This window comes from Emydura macquarii, unplaced genomic scaffold, assembly GCF_026122565.2.
Source record: "Emydura macquarii macquarii isolate MOO-44397 ecotype Brisbane River unplaced genomic scaffold, CSIRO-AGI_Emac_v2 contig_587, whole genome shotgun sequence".
NCBI classification, from domain to species: Eukaryota; Metazoa; Chordata; order Testudines; family Chelidae; genus Emydura; species Emydura macquarii.
The window spans coordinates 4,656,548-4,684,151 of NW_027130724.1; the positions used below are offsets into that span (position 1 = coordinate 4,656,548).

Here is a 27,604-nt window from a genome sequence, read left to right on the forward strand (position 1 = left end):
GAATTACCAGTCAATAACATTCCCTTGCTTCATTGCCACAATTTCTTTTGTGTGTACTGCTTACATATGCATATTCCATGAGACAATATAACCTGGCAGCTTTTTGTGAACCTGCAAATATTTTATCTTGAAGGTATTGAGGACCTTCCGTAAAAGTTGCAAAGTAATATAGCATGACTTGTGATACTGTCTAGAGTAGAATAACATGGTCTTTCTTTTGGTCATGTAATTGATCCTTGATTAAATTCTTTGTCCAATCCTTTTGATTAAATGGTCTTTTACAGGCCCTTCAGGCACCAGCATGCCATGAAAATCTGGTAAAAGTAGGTGGTTACATCCTGGGAGAATTTGGAAATCTAATAGCTGGTGACCCAAGATCCAGGTAAGAACACCTCTTCTAAAACACACCACTTAAAATACTATAATTGTTTATCATGGAATCTTAATGTATCTGTTTAAAATGATTATTATGGCTCTTTTAAATATTATGGTCACACACAGCTGAGTGTTGAACTGTTACTAGACAAAACAATACTGGTGAATTAATGCATATGGATTATGATCTTAAGGAAAACTGAACAAACTGTATTTTTTCTCTTAAGTCCTCTGATTCAATTCAACTTGCTGCACTCCAAGTTTCATCTGTGTAGTGTCCCCACCCGTGCACTGCTTCTGTCCACCTACATCAAGTTTGTGAACCTATTTCCAGAAATCAAAACTACCATTCAAGATGTACTGCGCAGTGACAGTCAGCTGAAGAATGCTGATGTTGAGCTACAGCAAAGAGCCGTTGAGTACTTGAGACTCAGTACCATTGCTAGTACTGATATCTTGGTAAGTACATAGAGCTAAATATGGAAAACTCTTTGCAAGTGTGGGACTTTCAAATCCAATTCTAGGTCTTATGTCTGGGCAGAATTCTACTTAAATGTTTTAAGTGCTCAGTAAATGAACTGCCCACAATTTTGTTAAGAGGACGTTAAGGTTGCCCAGTCCTGCCTTATGCCATTCCAGAAAATAGAGTTCAGCTGCACTCCAAACTTCTGAAAATAAAAAAATGAACAGATAAGGTATAATGCAAATATAAACTTTTGAAAAGAAGAGTTAAGATGCACACCACCCCAACAACTTAGCTTTAACTGTGGCTCCTGGATTTGGCAGTAGTCACTGGAATGGCTCACTAAAAGTGGAATCATAGTCGGTAGACTTGAACGGGCTATGGGAAAGTGCCATTGTATTGTGTTCCACTGGTATGAATTGCAGCATTTATCTGCATATACTCCAGCACTGTTCATTGTTAGGTGTAGCTGTTTTGAATGGGAGGGATTAGTTGGAGCATGTTGACAGAGCTGTGACTATGATATGAAGAGAGCTGCATGTGCATCTTGAAGACTTATGTATGGTTCTTTTCAGCTTTGAGCTCTAAGTTATGTCACTGATGAGGCACAGGAATATTGTCATGGGGATTGTCAGCAGCCTGGTGATTTACAAGTCTCCAGGACTAAGTGAGGAGTAAGTGAAGGCAATGTCTGTAATATAATCCTCAAGGCAAAGATGAAGGAGTGGTAACATTTAGCAAGTCAGAGACAATTTGTGTGAAGTGGTCTCTGTATGATTGTAGGTAGTTCTTGGTTGCTATGCTTGACCTAAACCAGAGCTTTGCCTCAGCAAAGAGAAGGTGTTAAACTTTGTCTTACAGTGATGATGATCTGTTCCCAGAGGCTGTTAGGTAACATCTGTAGGGGTATAGTGCTGGTATATGTGGTGGTGGCATATTGAGGCATTACTCAAGTTTATGTTGGTTTGCAGGGGTGGAATGTATTTTCACTCTATATGTTTCTTAATTTTCAGAGGGTTTAGTGTAGCTGAACTTGATGACATGGAATGGCCTGAGGCAGCACCAGGCAACCTTAACACTGTGTCGAAGTTTTTAGGCAGATAAATTCCCTTTTTCCCCTTGTGTTCCTGCTCTGTCAGCACTTTTGAGCTCCTCAGGATCAATTGTTTGAGACATGGAATTTCATTGAAAGCTCATAGGAAGAATATTTTTTAAAATTCTTCATCAAAGCTCTAGTCATTGAACTGGGTTTAAAAATAAGTGTTTGGATAATTCCTTACATTAAGGGCTGGTCTACATTGAAAATCACATAAGCATAGGTACCTCTCTTAAGGGTGTGAAAAACTCACACCCTGAGATGTAGTTAAGCCAACCTAACCTGGTGGGTAGACAGTGCTAGGTCAATGGGTGAAGGTTGGCAAAAGGGTTAGAGCCCTTGCATTGCTTCAACACCCCTTCTATGTTCCACATCACAGCTCTGACCCGACTCCCACCCCATCATACTCCCTAGGTCTGCACCAAAAAAGTTAAGAATCTGTATGTTATGAACAGCTCATGTTAGCGTGGCTGTGTATCTGGAAGCTCTTGAGCAAATATTCAGTGACTTATTTATTATGATCACACTCCTATTGTTCGAGGAGGGATTGAGGAACATAAGTCATGATTACATTACCCCAAATGCTTTCTGCACAGTCTATCTTCTATGTCATTAGTGCTTCTTCCCTTTACTGTGCTTCTAAAGTAAAATCAGAGTCTGTATGTGGATTTTGGAACTTTTTAATATATCTTAAACCAGAACAACACTTCAAAAAGGTACTTCTGTAGAATGCAGACAAAGAACAACTAATTTATATAACACAGATTCTCCAAAAAAATGTCATGAGTAGGACTTGAACACACAGTTTATGAGTGTTGCTCTGAATCAGTGTCCACAGCATGTCACCTTGAGCCTACCAATTCCTATGACAACAGTCACACTGGCTTGAATAGGGCTGTAGACTTGCTGCATATGTCTGTTTCACTGTTTTGTCAGGTTAGGTCAATTGGACCTGGAGCTCTACACTTTACTCTTAACTCTCAATACTGCTATCCTAATGGTGCCATGGGTGCTCTGCACTAGCTGAGATAAATCCACGGGGTGATATCCGTTTAGGAAGGATAAAAACCAGGTGATTTTATAAATGATTTTTTTTTAAAGGGACTGCAGCTCTGAAATCTCCTGCTCAAATGACCCTAAATTTGGGCCACATGAGGCACAGCAGGTATTCAGACAATCAGAGTCAGCATATGGCTTTAAAACACTTAATTCTTTTAAACAGTAAGCCTTTGCTATAGCAGAGCTACTGCTATAATGTGCTGCTGACTGTTGCATAGGTGGTGGATTTCTGGATTCTGAAAGTAGTAGTATGGGCAGTACTATGACGTAGCCCTTGAAAGGTTAGGATGATCTGTTTCCTTGCTCTACCTGTCTGAAGACAAATGTGTTGTATTGAAAACTAATATTAGCTTATTTCATGGCAAGGCAACTGTGCTAGAAGAAATGCCTCCATTTCCAGAGAGGGAATCATCCATTCTGGCTAAGCTGAAGAAGAAGAAAGGCCCTGGCACAGTTACTGACCTAGAAGAGATCAAAAAGGAGAGGAACTCAGACGTGAATGGAGGCACTGAACCCAGCACTGTTAATGCCAGTACTGTGGTATGTGTTTTTAAATAATTATACCACTTGTGATAACTAATCTAATACCAATGATTATGATCTACTGGGGCAAATGCAGAGATTCCTTACATTTAGCTTGTTCACTTGCTTGTATTGTACATTCACTATTTTTTGAAGTTGAGGCTGTTAGTGTTTGTATAGAGTAACTGGAAAAGCTGAATTTTAATTCCAAGAGTGAGGGCAGTAGTGGGTAGAATCAGTGGGGAGCCATGTTAGACCAAGGCTGTATGCTTCTGAAAATTTGTGTATAGTTAAACATATTTTAATAGTTCCAAAGTAACATTTCAAAAAGGAAATGTTGATGTTTTATCATTCTTAGGATAAATTCTGGAAAAAGTAGGTTTGAATAATCAACTTCATAACACTCTTACAGTCTAATTATCTGTGATGTAGTTTTGTGAAACATTTTAAGCTTAGATTTTCTAATTTTCTCTAGTATAGACTGACTTTTGCCTGCTTATTTTTCTGTTTCAGAGCATTCAGGATGTTGCTGCATTTTTTTTCGTACTTAATGTAATCTAATGGGGATGTACTTAAACAGATTTAACCCTTATTTATATTGATTTCTTGAGTTAAATTGGTGCACATTTGAAATGTGAACATCAGTCCTGGACTTTTCCTTATCTGTATCTTCAAATTATACTGAATTGCAAGGTGGTTTTGTGATTGAGTGCTGTCTACTCATTATCTCTCATGACTAAAAGCAAAACCAAAATCTTTAACAATTAGGATTAATTTTCTAAGCTTTGTAACATTCCCAGACTATCTGTAGCCTTGTAACACATTCTGTGCCCATTTTTTAAATGCTTCTCCTTTTCAACTTTGTGAAGAAACTGTGCTTTCCCTACTACCCCTATGCTTTCTCACAGTGAATGGTATAGCTCCATTATCTTTTCTATTTGAAAGTTAGTGAGTCCAGTTTTTCATCCCAAATTGTTGCAGTTCTCCAGGGATATTAAGTCAACCTTCTTGTTTGTTTTCCACCATGCGGTGTTTCATACTGCATTGTTAGGGAGGAGTGCACAGTAGGGAGGGACAGGTTCCAAACAATCTCTTCCTAATCAACTAGTGGGTCCTCTTGATCCCAACTAACTTCAGTTTATGCCACTCTAGCCATAGATAAGCTTCACTTCTTTCTTATTGCATGGAAATGTAAAATGTGGGGGAGGCTGTTACCTTCTGCAACACTTTTAGTCTGATTCTATTATAGACATAAGTGTCTGCTTTTAACTTAAGTGTGCAATACCAAATCTGTTCTTGCACCTCTAATATTTGGATGCATAGGTTAAACACATGCAAATAGTGGAGCATACATAATTCTCATTTTTGTACTGATTCTTTGATTCCATTTTTTGTGCATACTGTTAAAGGCATTGCCTGATCCTCCGCTTCCGGGCTTACTGGCTGAACTGGTTACTGAGCCCAGACCTCGCCCTTCTCGTCTGAATCCTTCTCGTTTAGCCATCCACAGCCTGCAGACAGGAGTTCCTTGTTTATTTAAAGAATTCTTCACTTCTGAGGTCTTTTTAATTAGTCCTGTTGCAGGCATGAAGTCTAAAAACATTTTGCTTTTTGGTGCTTGCAGTTACTCACAACAAGGCTTGCGCTACTTTGGGAAGTGGTTTGGGAGTGAATTCTTAACATATGCATGTCTTTTTCACTTTAAATATACAGTTGTCTTAAGCATTGATATACAGTCAATTTAGAAATCCAAGCTTTTCATGAGTAATCAAATACTATAGTGAATTATTTTTTAAATCCTTGTGTTGTTGTAATTTCTCATGTTCCCCTGCACTCCATTATTTGATTGATGTTGCTATATTTCATGGATTTCCCTCATCGCTACTCTGCAAATGCTAGAAATGTCACTGAAGTAAAGTCCTTCCCATTCAAGACCCTCTGTCCTATTGCAGGGTGAAATTTGTGCAATAGTTCAAAACATTGGTGTTGCTAGGTTACCTCTGTTGTGTTGCTCATGTTAATTCCCCTCAAATTTTAACATGATATGTTTTTAGTCTTTATAAAGAAGTAATAACATGGACATTTTTTCATAACGTCATCTATACCCACAATGGAAGTTTAATTTTGCAGCACACTTCTTCAACAAATTAGGTTTTCATAGTGGATTTAGAAGACCTCTTGTGACTATAGGTATATATTGGCCTAGATTTTCAAGTGCCAATATTTTTAATGTATTTTTGGCATATTAAAATGCTTTGAACTAACATAATTCTCAAAGTGAGCAGCCACACTCAAAAGGAGGCACCTTTAATGTGTCTCAGCTTGGGTACCCAAAATCACTGGTCACTGCTGAAAATCTTGACCATCAATGATGATGAAGGGTATGAGAAGTGTTTGTCAGCACTGTATATATGTGGTAAGGTTTAAGTTTTTAATAGTATTCAACTAGATGGACCCAAAGAGCAGTTGTTGGTTTGATTCTCTACTGCACGCAGGTTCTTCTTAGGAGGCTGACAGGGAATCAGTCATAGCTTGCTGGTTCTCAGCTGTCCAGCACCAGCATAAATTAAACGTGCAGGAGGTAGCTCAGACTTATGCTGCTGGTGAAAGACCATGGACCAGTGTAGTTCAGTGGAGCCTTGTTCAACCCTGCCATCTCCCATGCCACACCCTTAATGTCCATTTTACCTCCAGTTATACCAGGAAGGAGTGTGGTTCAAGCACAAGGGTGGTGGAGCTACCAGTGTAGACGGAAATCTCTAATGGAGATCTGTAGCTGCTTCAGGTTTGCTTTGTGCACCAAATAATCTACCCTAAATAACCACTAATGATTTTTAAAATGCTTTTTTAAAATCATTTTTAAATGCTTGAGTCTTTAACTTCAATGGAATCACTTAAAACTTTAGGGAAAAAATTAAATCTATCTCTGTTCACTACATGGGGTAAAGTTTTAGGAGAAGGAAAATATTTCCTTTCCAAATCAGTGTAACAAGGCCCCAATTTAACTTTCATTACAATCTTAACTATAGAATCACAATTGGCACACCTGTACACGTTGTGTCTGGGAGTTTACATAAGCAGAGCAAATTGTCCCTGTATCCACTTACTACTATATTCCTTTTCCAGAAGAAGGTTAACTACCTTTCCCCCAACTCCTTCCCTTTGAGGAAGAGGAAAGTTCCCAATCAACCATCAAAGAAACATAAGTTCCTCAAACTTTTAATGCCCAGATTCACAATCCACTGGAACTCCTTGTTCATTTTACTAATTTGGGGACTTAAATGTTATTCCCCTTATTTTGGGAAATCTTATGCTTGATTTTACTTTCCTTTCTTAACCAACTCTAGTTGAGGAGCAGTCTTGTTTCTGGTTTATTAATCTCAGTACTTCTGTGGAGACATGCACACACTCAGAACTTAATATTCTAGTGTATGAACAAATAACAATATTTGTTAAAAGGAAAGGGTTTTTAATATCCAGGAAAACATCTGTTTTAGGCATCTAGGTTTGTCAAAATATCCTGGAAATTTAGGTTTACACAGTAGTCTGTCAGATTGGGACACAAAGGTATGTTGGATTCAAGTCGTGTAAAGTCAGAATTTGCAAAATTGCGATAAACTTGTACTGCTTTTAGTGTTCAAGGGGAAGGGAGGAAGATAATTTAACACACCCTATTTTTTCATGGTATCTGGCTTAACACTGGCTTTATGGGAAGGTAAAATCTAGTTATGGGAAACTAGCAGGCTTTTTATATGAAATTTACCCATCTGAGATCATTTAAAAGGCAAGGTGATAGCCACATGTGGAAGAGGTTTTTATTTCCTACAAAAAAAACAACACTATTTTTAAAATCTGAGCTAGTCTTTATTGGGAGAGGGGGTGAGGCACAGCTTTGTTTGGGCTTTGTATTAGTATATATGAATTAAATGCAACTTTAAAGTATTCCATTTTATCTTCTACAGTCTACTCCTTCTCCATCAGCAGACCTTCTAGGCCTCGGTGCAGCTCCTCTCACTAGTTCTGCTCCTCCGCCTTCCTCTACTGGCAGTTTGCTGGTGGATGTATTTTCAGATTCTGCTTCTGTGGTTGCACCTCTTGCTCCTGGATCTGAAGATAATTTTGCAAGGTAGATAAAATCATTCTCACCTGAGTTGGGAGTGGGTGGCATGTCTTATCTTCCACCTTTTCCCCAACCTTATGAAGAGTACAAACAGCTAAAACTGTTCCTCTCCCCCTTAAAAACAACATAGCTTTGTCATTCCTATTTCTACAAACAAGTTCCTTAATGTCATGTGGTGAGAATTCATATACTGATATCACCTAAGGGCAAGTCTAGAGGTTTTTTCAATGCTTAATATCCAGATAATATTGAGTACAATAAGATTTTAAATGCAGTGATGAGGTCAATGGATAATTTTGGGGCTGGCCATAAACAATTTCTCTTTTATTGGTTTCACTTTTAAGTGCATAAGGTAAGCTGTTCTTGCATGCATTTCAATATCAGGCTGTCGGTATAATGTATACTTTGTAGTCGTAAAGTGTTTATTTCACATTTTGGATTATCTGGTTTAAATTTAATATAATTCCTTTCTTACTCCTATAGCCATCCAAGGCTCTCTTGCAAGTGTGTCCTTGCATCTGTAAAAAATCATTGTTGGGGAACGGGGTGGGTAGATTATTATTGGTAATTTGTCTCTCTGTGACAGCAGATCTCCTAGAGAGCTATTTAACATAGTCTGTCAGAATGCATTAAACCAGTCACAGACCTGAAGGCATATTTAATTTGGTTTAAATATATTATTTATGACCTAACTAGAGTCTATGGCCTCATTGTGTAATGTTGTTCTTGATTCTTCATAAAGTCCCTTGTACTTAAAAGTACATAATACCCTTCATTCCAGCATGCCTTTTTAATTCAGTGATCAATAACTTGCTTTCATTGATTGATTGTAACTAGCATTTTAGATGAAGTTCTCAAAATAAACCTTTTAGGCACTGCTCACAAGACATTAAATACTTGGGTGTCAGTGTAATATCATGAGATCCGTCTTCCTGCTAGTTTTTTCTGGCAGAATTCTAACACTGGAGCAGAGCTAATATTAAATTGAATATTTAACTTGAATCTCTTGTATCATTGAACACTTATCTATATTCAAATGCTTTTCAGCTAAGACTGCCTAATCGATCAAGGTGTTTTTTTTAAATAAAGAATCCCAGTGTCAAACCTCTGTTTATAACATCTACTAAAGAAGTTTTAATACTACTGTGGGCCAAGCGAAGTCTTTAAAGTAATGAAGGGCAGCCAAGCCATTGTAGCATACAGCAGTCATGCTTTGTGTTCCTGCTGTCATATTAAGTAGAGGAATAAATATGTGCTCCAGAACAGCTCTGTAAAATTACCATGAAAAAGTACCAGCCCAGGCACAAATTACTTGCCTGCAGTTTTTTATGGTAGAAAAATTTCATCTAAAACCTTTTTGCAAGGTACTGGATTGCATTAAAGACCAATTTAAGTGGCTCATACATGGTAACCTTTAGTGTGTGGCAGCAGAGTTAAGTGATGTTTTAGTGCTAGCATCAACTGTACCTCTTCTCTGTCTTTTCTCTTCATTTAGCATTAGGCTAGTAGTTCAGGAGTGATCTGCAGGGATGAAGCATTAATGTTTTACAGTAGACATTTGGTGAAGAAAAATTACTAGCATTGCCCAATCTTAACCCTAACCTGTCTGCAATGATTACATTTAGTAAAGCACTTTTCTAAGGTAGTTACTACCTAAGCATTTTCTGCTAGTAACCTTTGCCAGTTTTTCCATTAGCAGTAAGGTGGAACTAAGGGGATACTGTTACCTGGACAGTCTACCAGTGCATTTACTGTTGCATAATTGTTCTAAAATGCTTTGGCAATGCTCTTTCTTTCATTAAAGCAGTGCAATTTTACAGTAGTGTGGGAAAAGCACAACTGTAACTGGAAATGCTACCAGTGGCAATAAGGGCCTGGCTTCCATAAGCAGACTAATGAAAATTAATATTCAATATGGACTTAATCCAAAATTTTTGCACAATGATGCCTACATTTAGATGTCTAACAAGGATTTAGAGGCCTAAAATGGTATGATTTTAGTACTGAATACTTACACTCCTACTGAAATCTGTGGGAACTGCAGATGTGTAGCACCTCTGAAAAATCCAGTTGCTTAGATAGCTAAAGTATTTAGGCATCTAACTCCAGATGCCTTAGTTAAAAAATTGAGGCCTTTGTGTGTCAAATCCCAAAGTTCTATTTTGAGGGAGGAAATAAAGGAAATAACTAAGTTCTACTTTTACTAACTTTTAACTCTTACCATCTCTATTGCTACCTCCTTTCTTCCTTTGTGCTTCTTGAATTAGCCCTGACCTGGCTTCAACTGAGGTAGTTTCTGAGGAACCAGCTGATACTGTGCATGATGCTGATGAGCTTATTCACAAGTAAGCAATACTAAAATCTTGAAAGGTGGACAACTTTCAGAGCATTATCACAAAATAATCAAAAATCACAAAGTGAGGGATTAAACTGAGTATCAACACATTATTTTTCAAAGTGGAAAATGTTTTCCTAGACATGCAGTAAAACTGGTAATGAACAGACGCTGTTGATGCTGTGTTGCTTATGCTGTATACTCATGGACAACTTTGCCAGTTCTGTTCAGTGCTAACCTGCAGTATCACATGCTGCTCTAAAACTAGGCCTCACATCATCAATGTTAGTTGCATGCCACATTTTGTAGTCATTTGGGATTGGGAACAAATGTAACTAGGAATTAGGTAGGCATAGCCAAGTCCATTGGTATTGCAAGTGCACTTTGTTCAAGTGCTTTGTAGGTGAAACACTGAAGTTCATTAATCCACCGAATTAACGCTGGATTGAAGGATCTGTTGCTTGGTCCTTATATAGCATTTGTGTGTAGTGTGTCTTGGTTTCCTCCCTATTCTCATTTGAAGTATAACATTGAATATAAATTTAAATAGTTAAAATAATGATACATTGCAAGGAGTGTGTGGATTATAATATACATTCATTTTCATTAAGTTTACAATTTTTCTGTTGCCTGTCTTTTTACTGACTACTTCAGTGCATCTAGTCCACCGTGCTCTTCTTTATGCTGTCCACAAAACCTTTAATTCCTTTGCTTTGTAATAGTAAATTGTATTGCAGTTAAAATATAAACTCTCTCATTTACATGTGCCTATCTTTCTCTAGGTTTGTATGTAAAAATAATGGAGTTTTGTTTGAAAATCAGCTGCTACAGATTGGACTGAAATCTGAATTTCGGCAGAATTTGGGTAAGATCAATAATTTGATATATTTTGAATAGATCTGGTAGTTATCATGGTGTACTTCCCTGTTGTATCAACGGCAATGTCAGTACAGTATTGGGAATAAAACTGGTTAGTTAAAAATGGTTGTTTTGTTAATTTTCTGGTGACAGATGTTGTAAACATCTAAAGGGGATCAGATTTGAGACCTAACATATTTAAGGAACCCTTTTGTGTTGATGGTGGAAAACAGTTGTCGAGGACTCTTGCTCCAAATGCACTCAATATACTTAATTAATGTTAGATGTGCTGTACTTGAGGATTTTATAATTAGTGTTTTTTACCATTTTCTTTCTAGGTCGGATGTTTATATTTTATGGTAACAAGACTTCCACACAGTTCTTGAATTTTACTCCAACACTAATCTGTTCAGATGAACTGCAGTCAAATATCCTTGATAAAATTGCTCCACTGTATATGCAAATAGTAGTGTATGCACCTGATCATTACAGTATATCAAATGCAAAAATAAACATGAGTGAAGAAATACTTTGGCTAATGCAATAGCTGCTAGATTCAAAGTCTGATAACTCAAATAAGATAAAGAAACTGTCACTTCTGTTTCTTAAAAATACAACCTTTTAATTCTTCCTCACTGACACCAATTTAGCAAAAACTATGGCTATAGAGAGAAAATATCTATCTTTTCCCTTTTACACATTGTAGTATTATGTAGGATATGTATAGGGATCTCTTCTTGTTGTGAGACGTTACCTAATACTTTTTTTGACAAGATCCATGATATTGCATGAGCAAAGTTGCTAAGTACCAGCTTTCAGGAGAAAAAGTGAGCGTATTAAAACCAAATATTTAATTAATTTTACCACAGAGCTGTTGTCTATTGCTGGCTTTAATTTAGGTGTCTCTGCTGGAATTAAATTGAAATAGTTTTAACTCTTTGGTACCAACAAACTTCATTAAAATTTTATCACAAAATACACTGCGAGTTAAAAGGGAGTAAGTAAAATTAGACAAATGCAAACCAAATGAGAACTGTTAAGCTACGGGAGCTAATGTGAAGAGGTTATTCACTGCTCTTTAAAATATTTGTTGCCTTACCAAAACAATCACTTTTAAGCAGTTAGTAAAAAATCTAGCTAGGGGTTTTGAATATACTTGATAGTATGAAAGAGAAAATAAGGAATCTTTATTAAAAATTCCATGAATATACCTAGTGTTGATGTAATCAATTTGCCACATCACAACATTCCTTGGTTAGTTTGCTAAAGTCAATTTGAAAGCTACAAGAAATGTAGTTAACCCTTTGATTACTAACTAAAGATCTTAATGCTAAAATGTACATTTTTGGCAGGCAACCCCTTTAAAAATATGATTGTGATTAAACTTCTTAGTTCTTCAGCAATGGTTAGAGTAACTTTCTGATTCCCTCCTTGCTTTCCCCATGAATTGAAAATATTTGTTCTGCTCAGTCTATCTTTTCTATCTGGTGACTTCCACTGTGATCAGTCACACTTGTGGACACAGTGAAACAGTTCACAAATCCTTTTAAAATATATTAATGGAATTTTCACTATAATGTTTAGCTGATAAGGCTTAGCACATGTACTATATAGTATTTTACAAACATTAACATAACACTGAAATTGTACTTATGTCTTAATGACCTTACCACTGTTCCAAGTAATGCCTAAGATTACTAAACTGAAAGATTATATGGAAATTTTCTTTTTCAATTTACTTTGCACCCTTGACATCACTATATGGTTAATTTACTGTTTTACCATGGACAATTGCCATTGTTCTTGTAAGCATTTGTGTTAACGAAGGGGAACACAGTATAGTCGAGTTTTATTGACTTCCAAAAAGCATTTGTCAGAATCTCTCACTCGACATATTAAGATCTGTAGAGATTAATGGATACAAAATGTGAGTAAACTTGCATATCCCTAGCAGTTTAGAATTACCATTTACAGCATATAAGACTTCTTTGGACATCTTGTGTTTGCATACGTTATGCGCACTCTTTGCGGTATATAAGAGTTATCTAAGGTTACTAGCTAAAATGTTCTCTTAATGTCATGAATCTGTATATTGGTATGGTGCTTGAAAAATTATCCATGTAACATCTACTTAGTATTGTAGTATTTAACTTACTGGTGAGAGTTAGTTTTGTGTTTTTTCCCCCTAGTGGCCAATTTATCCATATGAAGATGTAAAGCTATATTTAAAGCCAATGGTAATGATTAAAAACATAATCAATTTTTTTCTGTAAATTGGTTTCCTTAACAATCTCTCACGCCTGAACCTGCAGACAAAACCAGTGGACCCGACAGTGGATGGGGGTGCTCAAGTGCAGCAGGTTGTGAATATTGAGTGCATATCAGACTTTATGGAAGCTCCGATTCTAAACATTCAGTTCAGGTAAAAGGTGTATTCAGTTGAATTTTTTTGATGTTGAAGTAAAGCTTAAGTTGGCACAGATTTCTGAATCTGAAAATGCACTGAAAGCACAGTATTAAAAGGTACTCTGGTCAGAGGAATTGCCAGTGGGATTGTTCTAACAAGTTGCTAAAGGCCTTCAACTCAGAGACAAGGTCGGTGAGGTAATATCTTTTATTGGATCATTTGCTGTTGGTGAAGCAGAGCTACACGGAGCTCTGCTTTACATCTGGAAAAGGTACTGAATGTCACAACTATAAATACAAGGTGGAACAGATTGTTTGAGTATGCATTAACTATTTATGCTAAACACCATTTAGTGTGAAGGGCGCCTGCTAACACCTCTCCAACCATAGGACAAAAAAGGGTTAGTGGGTTACAGATTATTCTAATAAGCCATGAATCCAGTGTCTTTATTAAAAGCGTAATTTTTAGTGTCTAGCAGAAGTTAGGAAGTTAAGTTCCCAGGCTCGTCTTTTGAATGTGTTGCACAGGTTTCCTTTGAGGACAATGACGGGGGTCAGATTTGGAGAGAGAGTTTTTGTGAAAAGTGTTTGCACACAGGTGATACGGTGTTTTTGTCTTATCATTTTTCTGTGGGAGTTCACTTGAGAGTGTCTCGACAGGTTATGGATCCCCCAGAGTCAATAATCGGTCAGTTGGATAATACAACAAAATTTTATTAAGGAATATGGGGTACACGCTGTAATACTTAATACGTAGCTTAAATGATTATCATATAAAGCAGGCAGAGAAACAGGCAAAGCAGTTACTTTTTATATCTCACCACTAGGCACAGAAGGAGTCGCATGTCGTTCGATATGGGCCGGCTTTCACGTTTTGTGCTCAGAGTATGGGAACGGGAGAAGCGGGGAGGTCCAGGTGATCAGGCTGGCAAACGCTTTCTCAATTTGGGCATGGGGCGTACCCCTTTTTATACTAGAGAATGCGTCACAAGTTTGGTAGCTCTGGATTGGGGGAGGGATATACATTAGTACGTGCCAGACTATGATGAGGCCTGTGGCCTTGGGTGAAGCTGTTATGGCACTGGATACATAGCCCGTTATCTGTGGGCAACAAAGACACGGGGGTGTGTAGGCGGTTTTCTTATAGCAGCATAACAACTAAATGCTGTAAACAACAGATGCAGCCTAATAAGGTCAGATCACGGTTTTACTGTTGGCACCGAGTGGGCGGGGGGCGAGGGGTGGGCATATGCTGGGAATTCTGCTGCAACAGAGAGCATAGTGATTGTCTGGTTTCACTCACATAGTTGTTTTTGGGGCACTTAATGTACTGGATGAGGTATTCCACATGTTGTGATAGGCATGTTTAGGACCCATAGAATTTTGAAAGGTGTGTTGAGTGGGATATTGATCATCATAGCAGTGGAGTTATGTCTGCAGTTTTTGCATCTGTTATGGCAAAGGTGTGGTGCCACTTTGAATTGATGGTCCTGGCCTATGGTGAACTTATCACTGACGGTGAGCTTGGTGAGAATGGGGAATTGTTTTGAAGGCCAGAAGAATGGGTGTGGAAAAGATTTCTTTTAGGATGTGGTCCACGCACTTGATTATTACATTGATTGCTTCAGGAGAAAAAATTGCCTGTGAAATCCTTAACAAAAATCACATGCACCACAATCTTTCCACCACTGATAGGACAGCAATACAGTCCCTGAAAACAAACCACAAGATAAAGGGGGTCCCATCATAGTTCTCAACTGTGGTAACTATGTAAGTGAGGCCAACTGTCAACTCACCAACACCTTCTATAAAGAACTTAGAGAAGACCCAACACCACAATTCACCCAGGAATTTAAAGATATCATCAAATACTTCACCAAACAACTCCAAAAGAAATTCTATAACTTCATCCCCCAGTAATCCATGGCAGGGACCACTCAGGGTCCTAGAGCCTAGGCTCAAGCCTAAGCCTGAATGTCTACACTGCAGTTAAATTACTCCTTAGCCTGACCCCCATGAGCCCTAGTCAACTGACACAGGTCAGCCGAGGATTGTAAATTGCAGTGTAGACATAGCCTCCGAGTACCTTTCCCAGAACTGAAGAAGAGCTCTGTGGACATTGGTCCAATAAAAGATATTACCCACTTGGTTTCTCTAATATTGTGGGACCAACACAGCTACAATACTGCTGTCATCTCAAATAGTCATTCTTTAGAACAATATGGTAGGTGACTTTTAACTGAACAGGTGCTTCTATCTTTCCATTTTATTCAGTGATGTTGAACTCTAGATTCGTATTCAATACAGAAAGGAAGTTCCCTACATGAAAGTTGTAGATTAACTTGTTGTCGAACATTTCTGTGATACAATGGAATTTTTTTAATTGATTTTCTACGGTATTTACATCCAATACATGTGCTTCTAGGATATTCAATGAAAATCTGAAAATGAAACTGAGTAGCAGCTAGTCTGTTTTCAGTGTCCAAGCCAAATGAAATACAGACAGTGAACAGGCAACATGAACTGTGAAGTAAATTCAGTTTTAAGAATTCCTTGATTTACCCAAGGTGATGGTTCTTACTATAAATAATGTGTTAAGCTTGATTAACCTGAGTGTCAGTTTAAGAATTGCCTTGAAATGACTGTATGAAGTTCATTAATTGAGGTGCTGGCTGCTAGGACTTGTTTAATAAAGGATGGTGTAGGAGTTTCTCCTCACCAAACTCTGTGGTCTTCATATATGCCTTCTTGCTTTGATATTTGCTTATAATAGGCATATTCTATATATATCATAGGCATAAAACAGCATATAATATGTGAGACTCAAGCTTTCCACATTTCTTAGAGCTTCAGTTTCAAAAGTACAACGAGCAAAAGCTTTTGTCATCAGAACTGTTGGGGAGGACTTCAAGCCCATTACCTGTTACATCTTAAATGATGTGAGGTTTTCTTAGGCAATATGTAGTGTATTCAGAGTTTAGTATTTAAGAAGAATGGATTGTTAAAGATGCCTGGATAAGAAATGCACCTGGCAACAATATTTAGAAAGTTGTTTTAAGCAAATTGTCCAAATAAGGAATAGCCTTTGTTCAGTCGTGCCTACTTAGTAATTTAAGTATCAGGCTCATCAGTTTTATAAATGAGATATGCTAGCTTTGCATTATCTTGATCTAAAATGGTGGTGCATTGGTGTATTTATTTCCATGGAAATAAATCTGTTTAGCCTTTTATGGTTATAGTGAGATTTATACCTTTTGAAATGTCTATATGCATGCTTCCACTGCAGTGTAAACCTGATAAATGATTTACTTATTGATCATTTATACAGATCTGCTATTGCTCCAGTCATTCTGTTGCTGTGGATTAAAATTAACATTGTTTTAAATGTAGAAAGTCTCGGTTTTAAAATAAGCAGTAACAGATGCTATTACTGCTGTTTACTATGCATTTTTTGGTTTTTCCCTGGTACAATTTACTGTAATACATTTTGACTCATAACTGTAGTCTCCTTCTCAATGTTTATTTGGTTGGCATTATCCAAAATGTCAGCACTTTAATGTGAATTTATACTCCAGTTCAGATTCATGGAATTATTATTGAGGCATTGATGCATTTAATTATTTCTGCCTTCATAAGCATCTAAAATGAGTTATTTCTAAACTCTTAAGAATAGCCTCTATTCTCATAAGTGCAAATGCTTGTCTCTTCTCCCACATATTGCCCCTCCAAAAAGGAGTTTATAATCAATAGTCTGAATCTCAGATATGTTTGCTTCAGAATTTTTTGTATTCTGTGTGAAATAGTGAATGTCCCCATGATAAGGCAATGTAATTGTTATGCTCTCTGGAGTGGCTCACGACCGTGAGTGCAAAGTTTTTTAGGGCTTAACTGAGGTTGACCCTGGAAATCTGTTTTTTGTTCCTTAGCTCTAGCCCTAGGAGAATCTAAACAGCAAAGAGATGAAAAATCTTCATCAGCTGTTTTTATTTCCCTCTTCTAACATTCAAACTGATGGGAGGAGGCCTTCTGCACATACTTCTCCATGGATGGATAGAGCAATTGACAAAAGTTTTGTCCTGGGATAGCCCACTTAATTTTTGATGGTCTTCCTTGATGGCTAGGGGAACCATTATTCCCATCTGAGTTCACAAGTTCAGAGCAGGCATTTTTATAATTTATAAAATAAACTTTTATATTTTACCGTGTAGTATGGAACATAGATATTACAAGTGAGATTAATGCATACAGCAATTTATAATAATTTCATAGAGTCTGAGCACTAAATACATTCTTATAAGACTATTACCTCTTTTGAACTAAATTAACATAAAGGTGAGCTGCTTTGGTTTCCTTCTATGAGTTTGTCAGTTCTTAGCTAACACCTATGGCCTTGGCCAGAGCTGTCATTTGGTTAACTAGCGTCACAAATCTATCTTTCAGTGTTTTGCTTTTTTTCTTATATTGGTTCTGAAATATGATCTGTAATTCATCATAATTTATCTTTTTTTTATTCTGCATGCAGATATGGGGGAACATTTCAGAATATTTCAGTAAAACTACCCATCACACTGAACAAATTTTTCCAACCTACAGAGATGGCCTCTCAAGATTTCTTCCAGCGTTGGAAACAGCTGAGCAAGTAAGATTTGAGCCCATATTATAAATTTCTCAGTGAAAGGACTATGTTGACTAGTACCTAGTTTAGTGGAGCCTCATTTCTGATTGAGGCTTATGAGTGCCATTCAATATAAGTAAATACTACTGTTGAGCTTAGCAGTCTACCATCAGTGCTATTGTATTATATGTTTTATACCATGATACTGTCTTGCATGTTGTTTCTCACAGTCCTCAGCAAGAAATGCAGAACATCTTTAAAGCAAAGCATCCAATGGATACAGAGATCACAAAGGCAAAGGTAGGCAATAGTGTGTGGTATTTTAACAAACTAACTTCAATGTTTGGGCAGTAGTATTAACAAATGTAATGATTCCGTTGATGCTGACTTTATTTTGCCCCTTTTTTCTTCAGGGTATTTGGGTCATGCTACTTAGTCATGAGCACATTGCAAATTAGTCAGTGGGGTAATTACACTTAGCAGCATGGAAATATCTGCAGGATTTACAGAAATTTTGATCCAGTGTGGCTTATTTCTAAAAGTTCTGTAGTTTGTTGTGAAGAACATTGAAGTGACTTATACTGAAATGTGAACTTCATTCATGAAATTGAATTGGAGGGAACTTCAAAGCCTACTTTCTATTAGAGCTACTAAAAATAAATAGATTTTGAAAATTTCATGTAGTTTTTCCTTTTTGTCAAAATATTTTAACTAACTCTACCTGATCAAAAAGCAAAGAGAAAATTGACTCTTGTGGTCCTTGTGAAACCTTTCAAAAAGTCCTCCTTTTTACCATTCAAACCCTGTTTATTGCTCAACTGTTTGCTGTTATACTTGGCTATATCATTAAATCTTACTAGCACGATTCCAGTGAAAACTTTACTGCATGCCACCTGGCAACTGGAGTTGAAATCAGGCTAACCATCAGATATCCCAGGTTGCTGAATGTGGGAGAATCTATGCATAAACATACAAATGGAGATGAACACCATTTTAGGGAGCTAGCAATAAACCCCAAAAGCTTTGAACAGATAAATTCATTTGCCTGATAGGTGGCTGGCTTAGCCTTGTATAGTCAGCATGCATGTAGACTGGGAATTTCAAAGGGACCTAAAGGAGTTACGCATCCAATTCCTGTTGAATTTGAATGGGATTTATGGCCAGCGTTTTCAGAAGTAGACAAGTGTGATGCTGTAGAAAAAGGTGAGAACTTTGTAGAGTAGGCTGTCTGGTCTCCAATTTGGTAGCAGATCAGTTTCTTTTTGAATGGCAAAGAACAGTGCATGGGATCCACAAATTGTTTTAATAGGAAGCTTTCTTTGCTAATTATTTCCCCTCCCTTGAAAAGTGCCCCACATGGAAAGACTTTGTGAATCACAGCTATTACCTTTTCCGATCTGTGTCATGCTGCTAAAAGGTAGGGAGAAAATTAGACTAATAATTTGCCAGGTGTTTAAGTAGACAACTATTCTGTTTATTTTATGGCCATAGCATTGAATGGGTTTGGAGGCAGGAAGCGAGACTAATGTAAGTAAGCCTCTTAGTATGGGAGGTGTGTCAAGATAAGGCACTTTTGGCCACTCCATTTCAATGCCCCTTCATAGTATATCCATTTGTTCAGTGTTTTATAAAGTTTGGAACGAAAATATGACTGACTGACTGGATTGTATCCTTTCTATGCTGAGGCTTCCTTTACAAGTTCCTTCATTGAATTCCCTTATTTAATAAAAGCAAGAAAACTAATATTGTACATTCAGACATTGCTATCCCAATGATACACACCTATTTGCTCAGAAAGAGACAATGTTAGGCTTACCATGCTTCCAAAGATGGATTTTTATATTGTGGATAACAGAACTTAATAGTCATAACTGGAAATTGGGGTGAACTATAATTCCAGATATAGAACGGTCTCTTAAAGTTAGGAAAGTTCTAATTCTGATGATTTATCATGTTTATTACATTACTGCCTAGGGACAAGAAAGATCAAGACCCCCACTGCCCTGGGCACTGTACAAAGAATAATAGACAGTTTATGCCCTGAAGAGCTTACAATCTTTTATTAAAGATAATGTTTAAAAATATTATCAGGTACAGAGTTTAAACAAGAGTTTCTGGACATCCAAGCATAATGTACAGATCATCAGTGGGTACAGAGTTTGGTTGGAAGTTGGAGTGTACAAGGAAAGCATAATCATGTGGTATCCCAGATGGAGGGTTATAAATTTGACAGTTAACAATACAAGCAGTCGGGTAAGAGGGCATGATGTTCATACAAAAGTTGTGTTTAAGCGTGGTTTGTAGGAAGTAGATATGGTAATGAAAGCGGGTTGATCCTCATTGAGTGAGTTACGATATAGATAATCCTTCGGTACATAAGATCTATCAGGGAAAGGCTTTCGATTCCCATCTTAACACTGATTTGCGATGGCGATCCAGCCCGTTCTTGATACTGCCAGTGTCCAATGATGTGCTGTGTGTAGATGGCCCTGGACCAGCTGATGGTGTCCGACACCATGAGGTGCAGCATGAGCTGAGCGTAGCGCTGACCGCTCTTAGGGTATCAGCCAAGGGAGCGTATTTCACCTCCTTACGAGCTCGGGCTTCATGGAAAGCCGGGGTCCTTTTTTTTCAAAGGGGATCGTGAAGTCTACCATGATGTCTAAATAAACAGACAGACAAGCCAAAGGGGGAGGGGAAAGAGCTAGAGCGTTCAAGCAGTGATCAGTATTATAGCAGCAAGCATCATATTCCATTGAGTCTTTTGTGGATAGGGTTTACTTAAGAAGTGATTAAATGGAAAGACAGTGAAAGGGAGAGGGATTAGGGGGAATGGAGCAGGCGAGAAGAAGTGGAGGAAGGTCTGAACAATGGTTGTGGAGGTAGGACCTAAATATCTGAATTCAGAGAACTTGCTACTCATATCCCTCATCCTATTTATAAGTGTTATTACTTCTTGAACTACTTGGAGTGCCAAACAAGTTTATTTTAAAAGCTCAGATTCTGGTATTGGGTGAGTGTTAAGATGTCAATTCTTATTATAATATTGCTACTTTTAAAATCTATTTTCAGAGCTAAGAAATTCCTTGCCTATTTAACTAAATCAGTTACTTGGTGACCATGATTAGATGAATTGGCTGTTTCATAAGCATTTTTGGACACTTTCTACTTTTGTTCTCCTGTCCGTGTCTCTAAACGAAGTCCCTTTTGGGTTTTCTTTGCTAGATCATTGGCTTTGGCTCTGCGCTCCTCGAGGAGGTAGATCCCAACCCTGCTAACTTTGTTGGTGCTGGTATAATACACACAAAAACTACCCAGATTGGATGTTTACTGCGTCTTGAACCCAACCTTCAGGCACAGGTACTTGCTTTTATATTTGCAAATTAAATGTATGTTCCAGTTTGCAGAAACTGAATAAAATGTATCTTACCAATGTGTCTGATTAAACTTACCTAATGTGTTAACTTCTATTGCAAGTTATTCTTACTAGTCTTGTGATGTCTCTGACTCAGTTGTCAATGTCAGTAAACCCCAAATAGGATGAAAACTGAGGCAGTGGATTTTGGCCTTGGCTTTCAGCAGGCTACTTTTCAGCTTTCCAATTCACCCTGCTGTTTTGCATAGATGCTCACATATCACCTTACTCTGAGATTCTTTCCTGGAAAACATTTCATCATGTCATCAAACTACAGCTCTCCTTACTGTGCAAAGGATACTACATTAATCTTTATAGACTTTTGTATTTATTTGATACCCTCTTGAAGGCTGAAATCTTACAAAATTTTCCCTTCAACCTCTTAGACAAAACTGATTTTTTGCCCCCTCTGTTTCTAAAGGAACAAAACATAGCTTTGTTTTGTTTACTACTTTTTGAACCAGCAGCAAATGAATGCAAAGCTATAGGAATAGTGTTTGCTGCTATTGTAAAATCAAAGGAACTGCATGTGATGACTGCATTTTGTATTTCCTGGTGATATTGGAGTTGAAGGAAATCCATATTTTGGGGGGTTGTGTTGGTTCTCAGTTGGAGTGAAATGTATTGCCTTGAGAATCCAGGTTTGGTTTACAAATCTCTGCTTCTCAAACTGATGGTATTAGTGAGAACACAGTTGGTAGTTCAAAGGAAATTCCTCCTCTTCCTCCTGCTGAGTGATCACTTGTGGGCTTTCAAGGATTCCCCATATTTCAGCATCAAAGTATGGTGGCAGAGATTTGAAAATTTTAGATAAGTAGTTAAGGAGCAAAAACTATTGTTAGAGAACAGTTAGATTTGGGAGAAAACTCAGTGGGAGAAGTATGCTAAAGACCTTTAATGCTCAGAGGATCTTTCCCAGCAGACCATAAATGTTCTATGTGCCTGAGTAAAGTTGTCAGTGTCAAACATGGAAATCATTAGCCATTGTTCATGACTGTACACTTTCTGATAAATCCATCTAAATGCAGATCTATTTTACCGTTGTCTTTATAATACATAGCTTTCTTATGTGCTTTCTTTCAGATGTATAGACTCACACTACGGACAAGTAAAGAAACCGTATCTCAGAGATTATGTGAACTGCTGTCAGAACAGTTTTAATAGTAAAAAGATCAGTCCAGTTTTGTTTCTCCATTTCTGCCATAGTTGTCCTCATCCTACTGCAAATAAATGTCTTGTACATCAGTGTCTGAGTACTGCAACATTACCCACCACCAGCTCCCTGCCTTAAAGTGACTTGTTCCTTTCATATGACATTAAGGATATAAATTGTATGGTATAAAATGACTTCTAGATGTAAAAAAAAAAAACAAAAAATCATGGCTTTTTGGCTTATGCTATATAAAGAGTGGAAGAACGGTCTATCTTAATTGTGCTCCATTTTTTTGTAGAAGTTGGGCTTTTTAAAACTTAACTAAAGGGAAATGATCTTAGACAACTGTGATAACTGAATATTCTCATTGAAATACCATTGTAAATTGCTGATAGTAAAGGCACTAAGGCACCATGCTAAGTGCACCTTTCTGCTTTGAACTAAAAGAATCCAATTGTAATGTTAATTAAGCTTAATTTATGTGTTAGCTTAGTCAGATTGATCAATCTGCAAGGATTTGGTATGATATTACTGTTCTGGATTAAGATTATCAAAAGGTACGTGACTGTTAATTGAACTCATGAGTGGAGTTTCTTAAAGGTATTGGCACCAAGTTTGTGATGGGTAGAGAGGGCAGATTTCAAGGTATGTTTTTAAATCTTGTTATTCAGTCAGAACACTGCCATATCACATAGTAGACTATATTCCTTAGTCAGGATAACATTAATATGTAGTTGACTTCTACTGCACATGTACATTTTTTAGGACCAAAATTTTGAAAAGATTATCCTCAATATCCCCTTTTAAAGAAAATAATTCTTTAAACAAGCTTAGAGTTCAGTTTTCTCCTTCTTGCAATACAAAACAGAGGAGGAATTTTTTGGCATAACAATTATTTGTAATTCAGTTGGGTGGGGGAATCCAAAATGAATTATTGAATGTGAAATGTCCTCCAAAGTCAATACTGGGCCATTTGTCTATACACATCTGTTTTTTCACCTTGAGGGAAAGCACTACCTGTCTTGGTTTTACTGTTCTTAGTCAAACGGACAACAGAAGGTAGGAAGGATGTCTGTTTGGTTTCTCTGATCTTTGTCAAATTGTACCTTGATAATGTTGATTACATAGTTAACGCTGCTTCAGTCATGGAGAGCAGGTTATGGTCACGTGTTAAGGAGAAATCATCCAATCTGACCTATCAGATCTGCAAGGCACAACGCATCCATCTAACTTTTAAAGAAATGAAGTACAAGATCTAATTTTAAACATATTTTTTCAGATAACAATTATTGTTGATCTTATGACCAATTTGCTGGGCAGTGAACAATTAATATTTGTACAGTTTCTTCTCTGCACTGCAGAGAAGCATGGTGGTGAAAAGAATCTCCTACAGTCATGTCAGAATGTATATTGGTTTCTTTTGAGGTTGGGAGCAGAAAGGCTATAATGTTCAGCTTTTACAGTGGTTTTCCTGACTATGTGCATTAGTAGCTCATTGTTCTACAACAGTAAAGATTTGTGTCTCCTCTGAAGAAATCAATAAAATGAAATTATCTTGTTTACATACTTCAGACTTTTAGGTGCACCAACGGTTACCTAAGAAGATCAGGCTCTGCAGTTTAGACAGATTGGAAATTGGCAGCTGTCAACAGTAGGGACATGTGGGATGATTTAATACAAAGAAACATATCTGCCACCACTGGAGTCACAAATTACAAGCAACCCCTCATATTTAGACTCCATTAAATTTCTCTTAAAGACAGTGTATCGATCATTACCTTATAGTATGTACATTTGTAACCAAATACACCCTAATGATGATGGCATGAGATGCAGTCCTAATAAGATGTTGGAACTTCACACTAAATGAGGCTTCTGTTGCCATGCAGCATAATGCACATATGAGGAACTGGATTCTTCATGACTAAACATGCCTTGTAACAACTCTCTTTTTAGATGACGTAGGCAAAGGAACTGGATGGTGTTAAATTGATTTAGTCAAGGGCCAGTGATATATTTGAATGTAAATTAAAAATGAAAAACAATATCCTTCAGACTGACTGGTGACTTTGGATGCCACAATTTTTGGGTGCCTAGGTTGAGACCGCTCACAGGGGCCTGATTTTCTGACAGAACTGAGTACTCTCTCTCAAAATCAAGCTCCTTTAAAGTGACTCAAATTGGACACCAAAAAATCACTAGCCATTCTTTAAAACTTTCAATCTCTCCTGCCAAGAAGTTTGGCTAGTTAAACTGAAGTACACTGTACTAAACTACCTTTTGAATTTGGCAGTTAAAAATGAAGGACAATAACTAGGGCCAATCAAGTCCCAAGTAACCCTTTGTTGGAGGCGTCCTAATTAAGTCCTTTTAATGGGCACATTTTAGCACCCTTGGAACCTGTTCTGTTCTCTGCTATATTATAAAAATATGATATGTTAAACCATGCTATCTATGTTAAAGTGAGTGCTGCATCAGATGCAAGGGAGAGCTGCTATTTCATTCTTCCAAATCCTATTGTACACCTGTCCCTCTGGAAACACAGATGCTACACCTTCATTAAAGGACATGTTGAGACACTGTTTTTGTGTTCTGTTTTAGTCCACTTTGCTTTTGTTCAAGTTATGATGAATTGTGTATTAAATGTAGGGAGGAGGAAGGAGAAGGGTTAAGAAATTTCTTAGAATGGTGTCTGTATAAAAAAGGAATCAAGCTTTATACAAATATTCACAATTCTGTATTGGATGAGTTGGTTCACAGAGCCACACTAGCAGTGTTGTGACCAAAACTAAAGGCAAATATTTTTTTGCTTTGTGGAATGGTGGTTGGACATTACCAGAGTGATTGTATCCCCTCTCAAGCAGTTTCTGCAGTAAAAACAGTATTGTTTCAGTTCAAAGTTCAAAGTACAGTATTAGGCATTGACATGTGAAAATAAGTGAACAGCAGGAGAGAATATCATGCACTTTTTGATCTACACTCCAATGTGTGTAACATTTATGGTGATCATTTAATTTGTATAAACGAAAAGAAAATTCTGGCAAATTGGAGGATTTTCTTTATTATGACTATATAGAAAATTGAAAAGAAATAAATGCATCAAAAAAACTTATCTTGAAATGAAAAATAAATGGTAAGAACAGTAACCTAATACATATATCTGTTTTCCATATTACTTTCCTGTTTTGGAGGGAAGGGTGAATGTGCTAAAATGTATTTGCATGTAATGCATCACCGTTTATTTCAAATATTGTATTGTACTTCTGCCAAACAAAGGCATGTTTGTGGGAAACAGAAAACTATAAATGCAGTTTATATTTTGAAAATTGTATATGTTCAGGTAGTAACTTGGGTTTCTATGCTAATCTCTTTGAGTTCTTTACTTGAAGACAGACCTGAGTTCTGAAAGCCTGTTTCTGGCTTTCACATGATCACCCAGTTCTTAAAAATTACTACATAAAAATGTGGATGCATGAGCTGGAAGTGAGTCCAGCTCACTCTCCCATGGTGAGTTTTTAATGCCAAAGCACTAACAGGAATAAAGTAGTGAAAATTTCTCAAAATAGGATGATGGTGATGCTGAATACACGTGAGGGCCCATCTGCTAAGTAATGTAGTATTGCTGTATTCGGACCACAACATCACTCTTAGTTTTTTCAGTGGACCTCCTTTGCCTACATCAAAACTCCTTCACTATGGGGCAGATTTTCACAACTGCACATATGTAACTTTTGCATTACTTTAGTCAAGCAGTTGTGATTGTAAGCAAATTATGCAAAGTTATAAAAGCTTGCACTCATTTTATGTACTGTCAATTAAGTGATTGAAGGTTATCTTGACTTTTAAGGCTCTTTTTAAAAAAAAATTGAGTAGCCTCATGCTAAAGTCTGATGGAAGATCCAGATACTCAGCATTGTTACAAGCAGGCTGTTAATTCAGATATTACCATTCCCTCAAATCTTTTGTTCACTTTACACAATTTATCCTAGAACATGTAACCACAAAGTCAAATGAGCATAGACTGTTTGTGTCTCTCAGTATCTAGTAAAATGCCTATCCTGAGTAAAATACCAATTTCCTTGACAGCATTTCAGTGTATTACTCTAACGTTAATAGGTAAATCTTGTGCCCACACTTTCTGTTAAGAACTATACTTAGTGAAAACATAGGCATCCATGTTCTGAACAGCAAATTGAATCATTTCATTATGGATTCCATTAGGTTAGCTAGTCTGGTTTCTGTCAGAGCAGGATTGCTCCTTATTGTACATGTGTTGACATCGTGAAGAAAGATGGTTTTCTCTGGATGCCCCAATATCTGAACTGACATTGACCACTTTAGTTTTCGTCTTCCTTTCAATATAACTGCAGGAGTGGAGGAAGTCCATGTTGGTGGAAAAAAAGTAAGGGGATTATGTAGTGTGACATTACACCATAAAGGGCTTCTGTTACTACTTGTCCTGTAACCTTGGAGGACTTTGTGCTGTGCAGCTATGGTTTAGATTCCTGACTCCAGTAGCTAGCCCACAAGCACAAGGTCGCACCCTGGCTCTCACCAGCCCAGTTACTCTGTGCAGGGTGACACCAGCAGCCCTTCCAGTCCTGAGTCTCCCTAAGTTCTTAAATACCAGACACTCAGCCCCCATTCCCCTCTGCTTTGTCACCCCCACAGGTGTGAAATCAGTCCTCATTTATCAGCTCCTGGCATATACAATCCACATAGTTTGCACACCAGAGACCTGCTTTGGATAAAAATAAATAAAAAGTTTATTTAATAGGAGATTTAGATTCAACAATGAAATAGTAAAGAAAAGCAAACATCCAATTTACACAGAAAATATGCAAAGATGCAACTTCAGGCATTGCACTTTCATAGATAAAATCCCTTTTCCAGTAAGTTGCTTGTTGCTGAAAAACAGTTTTGCAGCATATTCCCTCACTATAGGAGGGATCCAGCATTCCTGGACAGCCTCTTGTCTCAACTGTCCCCTGAATTCTGGATTTAAAAAAAAAAAATCACTTCCACGCCTCCCCTTGCTCATGAGGAATTAAGGGATCATCTAACAGCTCAGAACATAGTGACGCACCAGCCTCGTGCTCTCATGGACTTTGAAGCTCCTTGAGCTTCCTGTGAAACTATGTAGGATTGAAACCTGGAATTTGACCTTCATCTCCAAAGCCTGTCATA

The 27,604-nt window shown here is 37.4% G+C and overlaps 1 protein-coding gene across 7 annotated transcripts in view; it reads left to right on the forward strand.

The window, feature by feature from the left end:
- The window catches only part of AP2A2 (adaptor related protein complex 2 subunit alpha 2), an 86,527-nt gene extending 60,959 nt beyond the window's left edge, over positions 1 to 25,568 (forward strand). For 2 of the 7 annotated variants that reach the window (XM_067540555.1, XM_067540556.1), the window contains exons 12-24: positions 285 to 382; positions 603 to 834; positions 3,360 to 3,533; positions 4,925 to 5,074; positions 7,478 to 7,641; positions 9,903 to 9,980; positions 10,753 to 10,835; positions 11,167 to 11,256; positions 13,127 to 13,250; positions 17,757 to 17,873; positions 18,080 to 18,149; positions 21,075 to 21,209; positions 22,348 to 25,568. In XM_067540555.1, coding sequence (XP_067396656.1) covers positions 285 to 382; positions 603 to 834; positions 3,360 to 3,533; positions 4,925 to 5,074; positions 7,478 to 7,641; positions 9,903 to 9,980; positions 10,753 to 10,835; positions 11,167 to 11,256; positions 13,127 to 13,250; positions 17,757 to 17,873; positions 18,080 to 18,149; positions 21,075 to 21,209; positions 22,348 to 22,425 — 1,593 coding nt within the window. In that variant the 3' untranslated portion in view covers positions 22,426 to 25,568. The remainder of the gene's footprint in view (positions 1 to 284; positions 383 to 602; positions 835 to 3,359; positions 3,534 to 4,924; positions 5,075 to 7,477; positions 7,642 to 9,902; positions 9,981 to 10,752; positions 10,836 to 11,166; positions 11,257 to 13,126; positions 13,251 to 17,756; positions 17,874 to 18,079; positions 18,150 to 21,074; positions 21,210 to 22,347) is intronic. The other 5 variants (XM_067540558.1, XM_067540559.1, XM_067540560.1 and 2 more) reach the window with 3 other exon arrangements.
- The last annotated feature ends 2,036 nt before the right edge of the window (positions 25,569 to 27,604 follow it).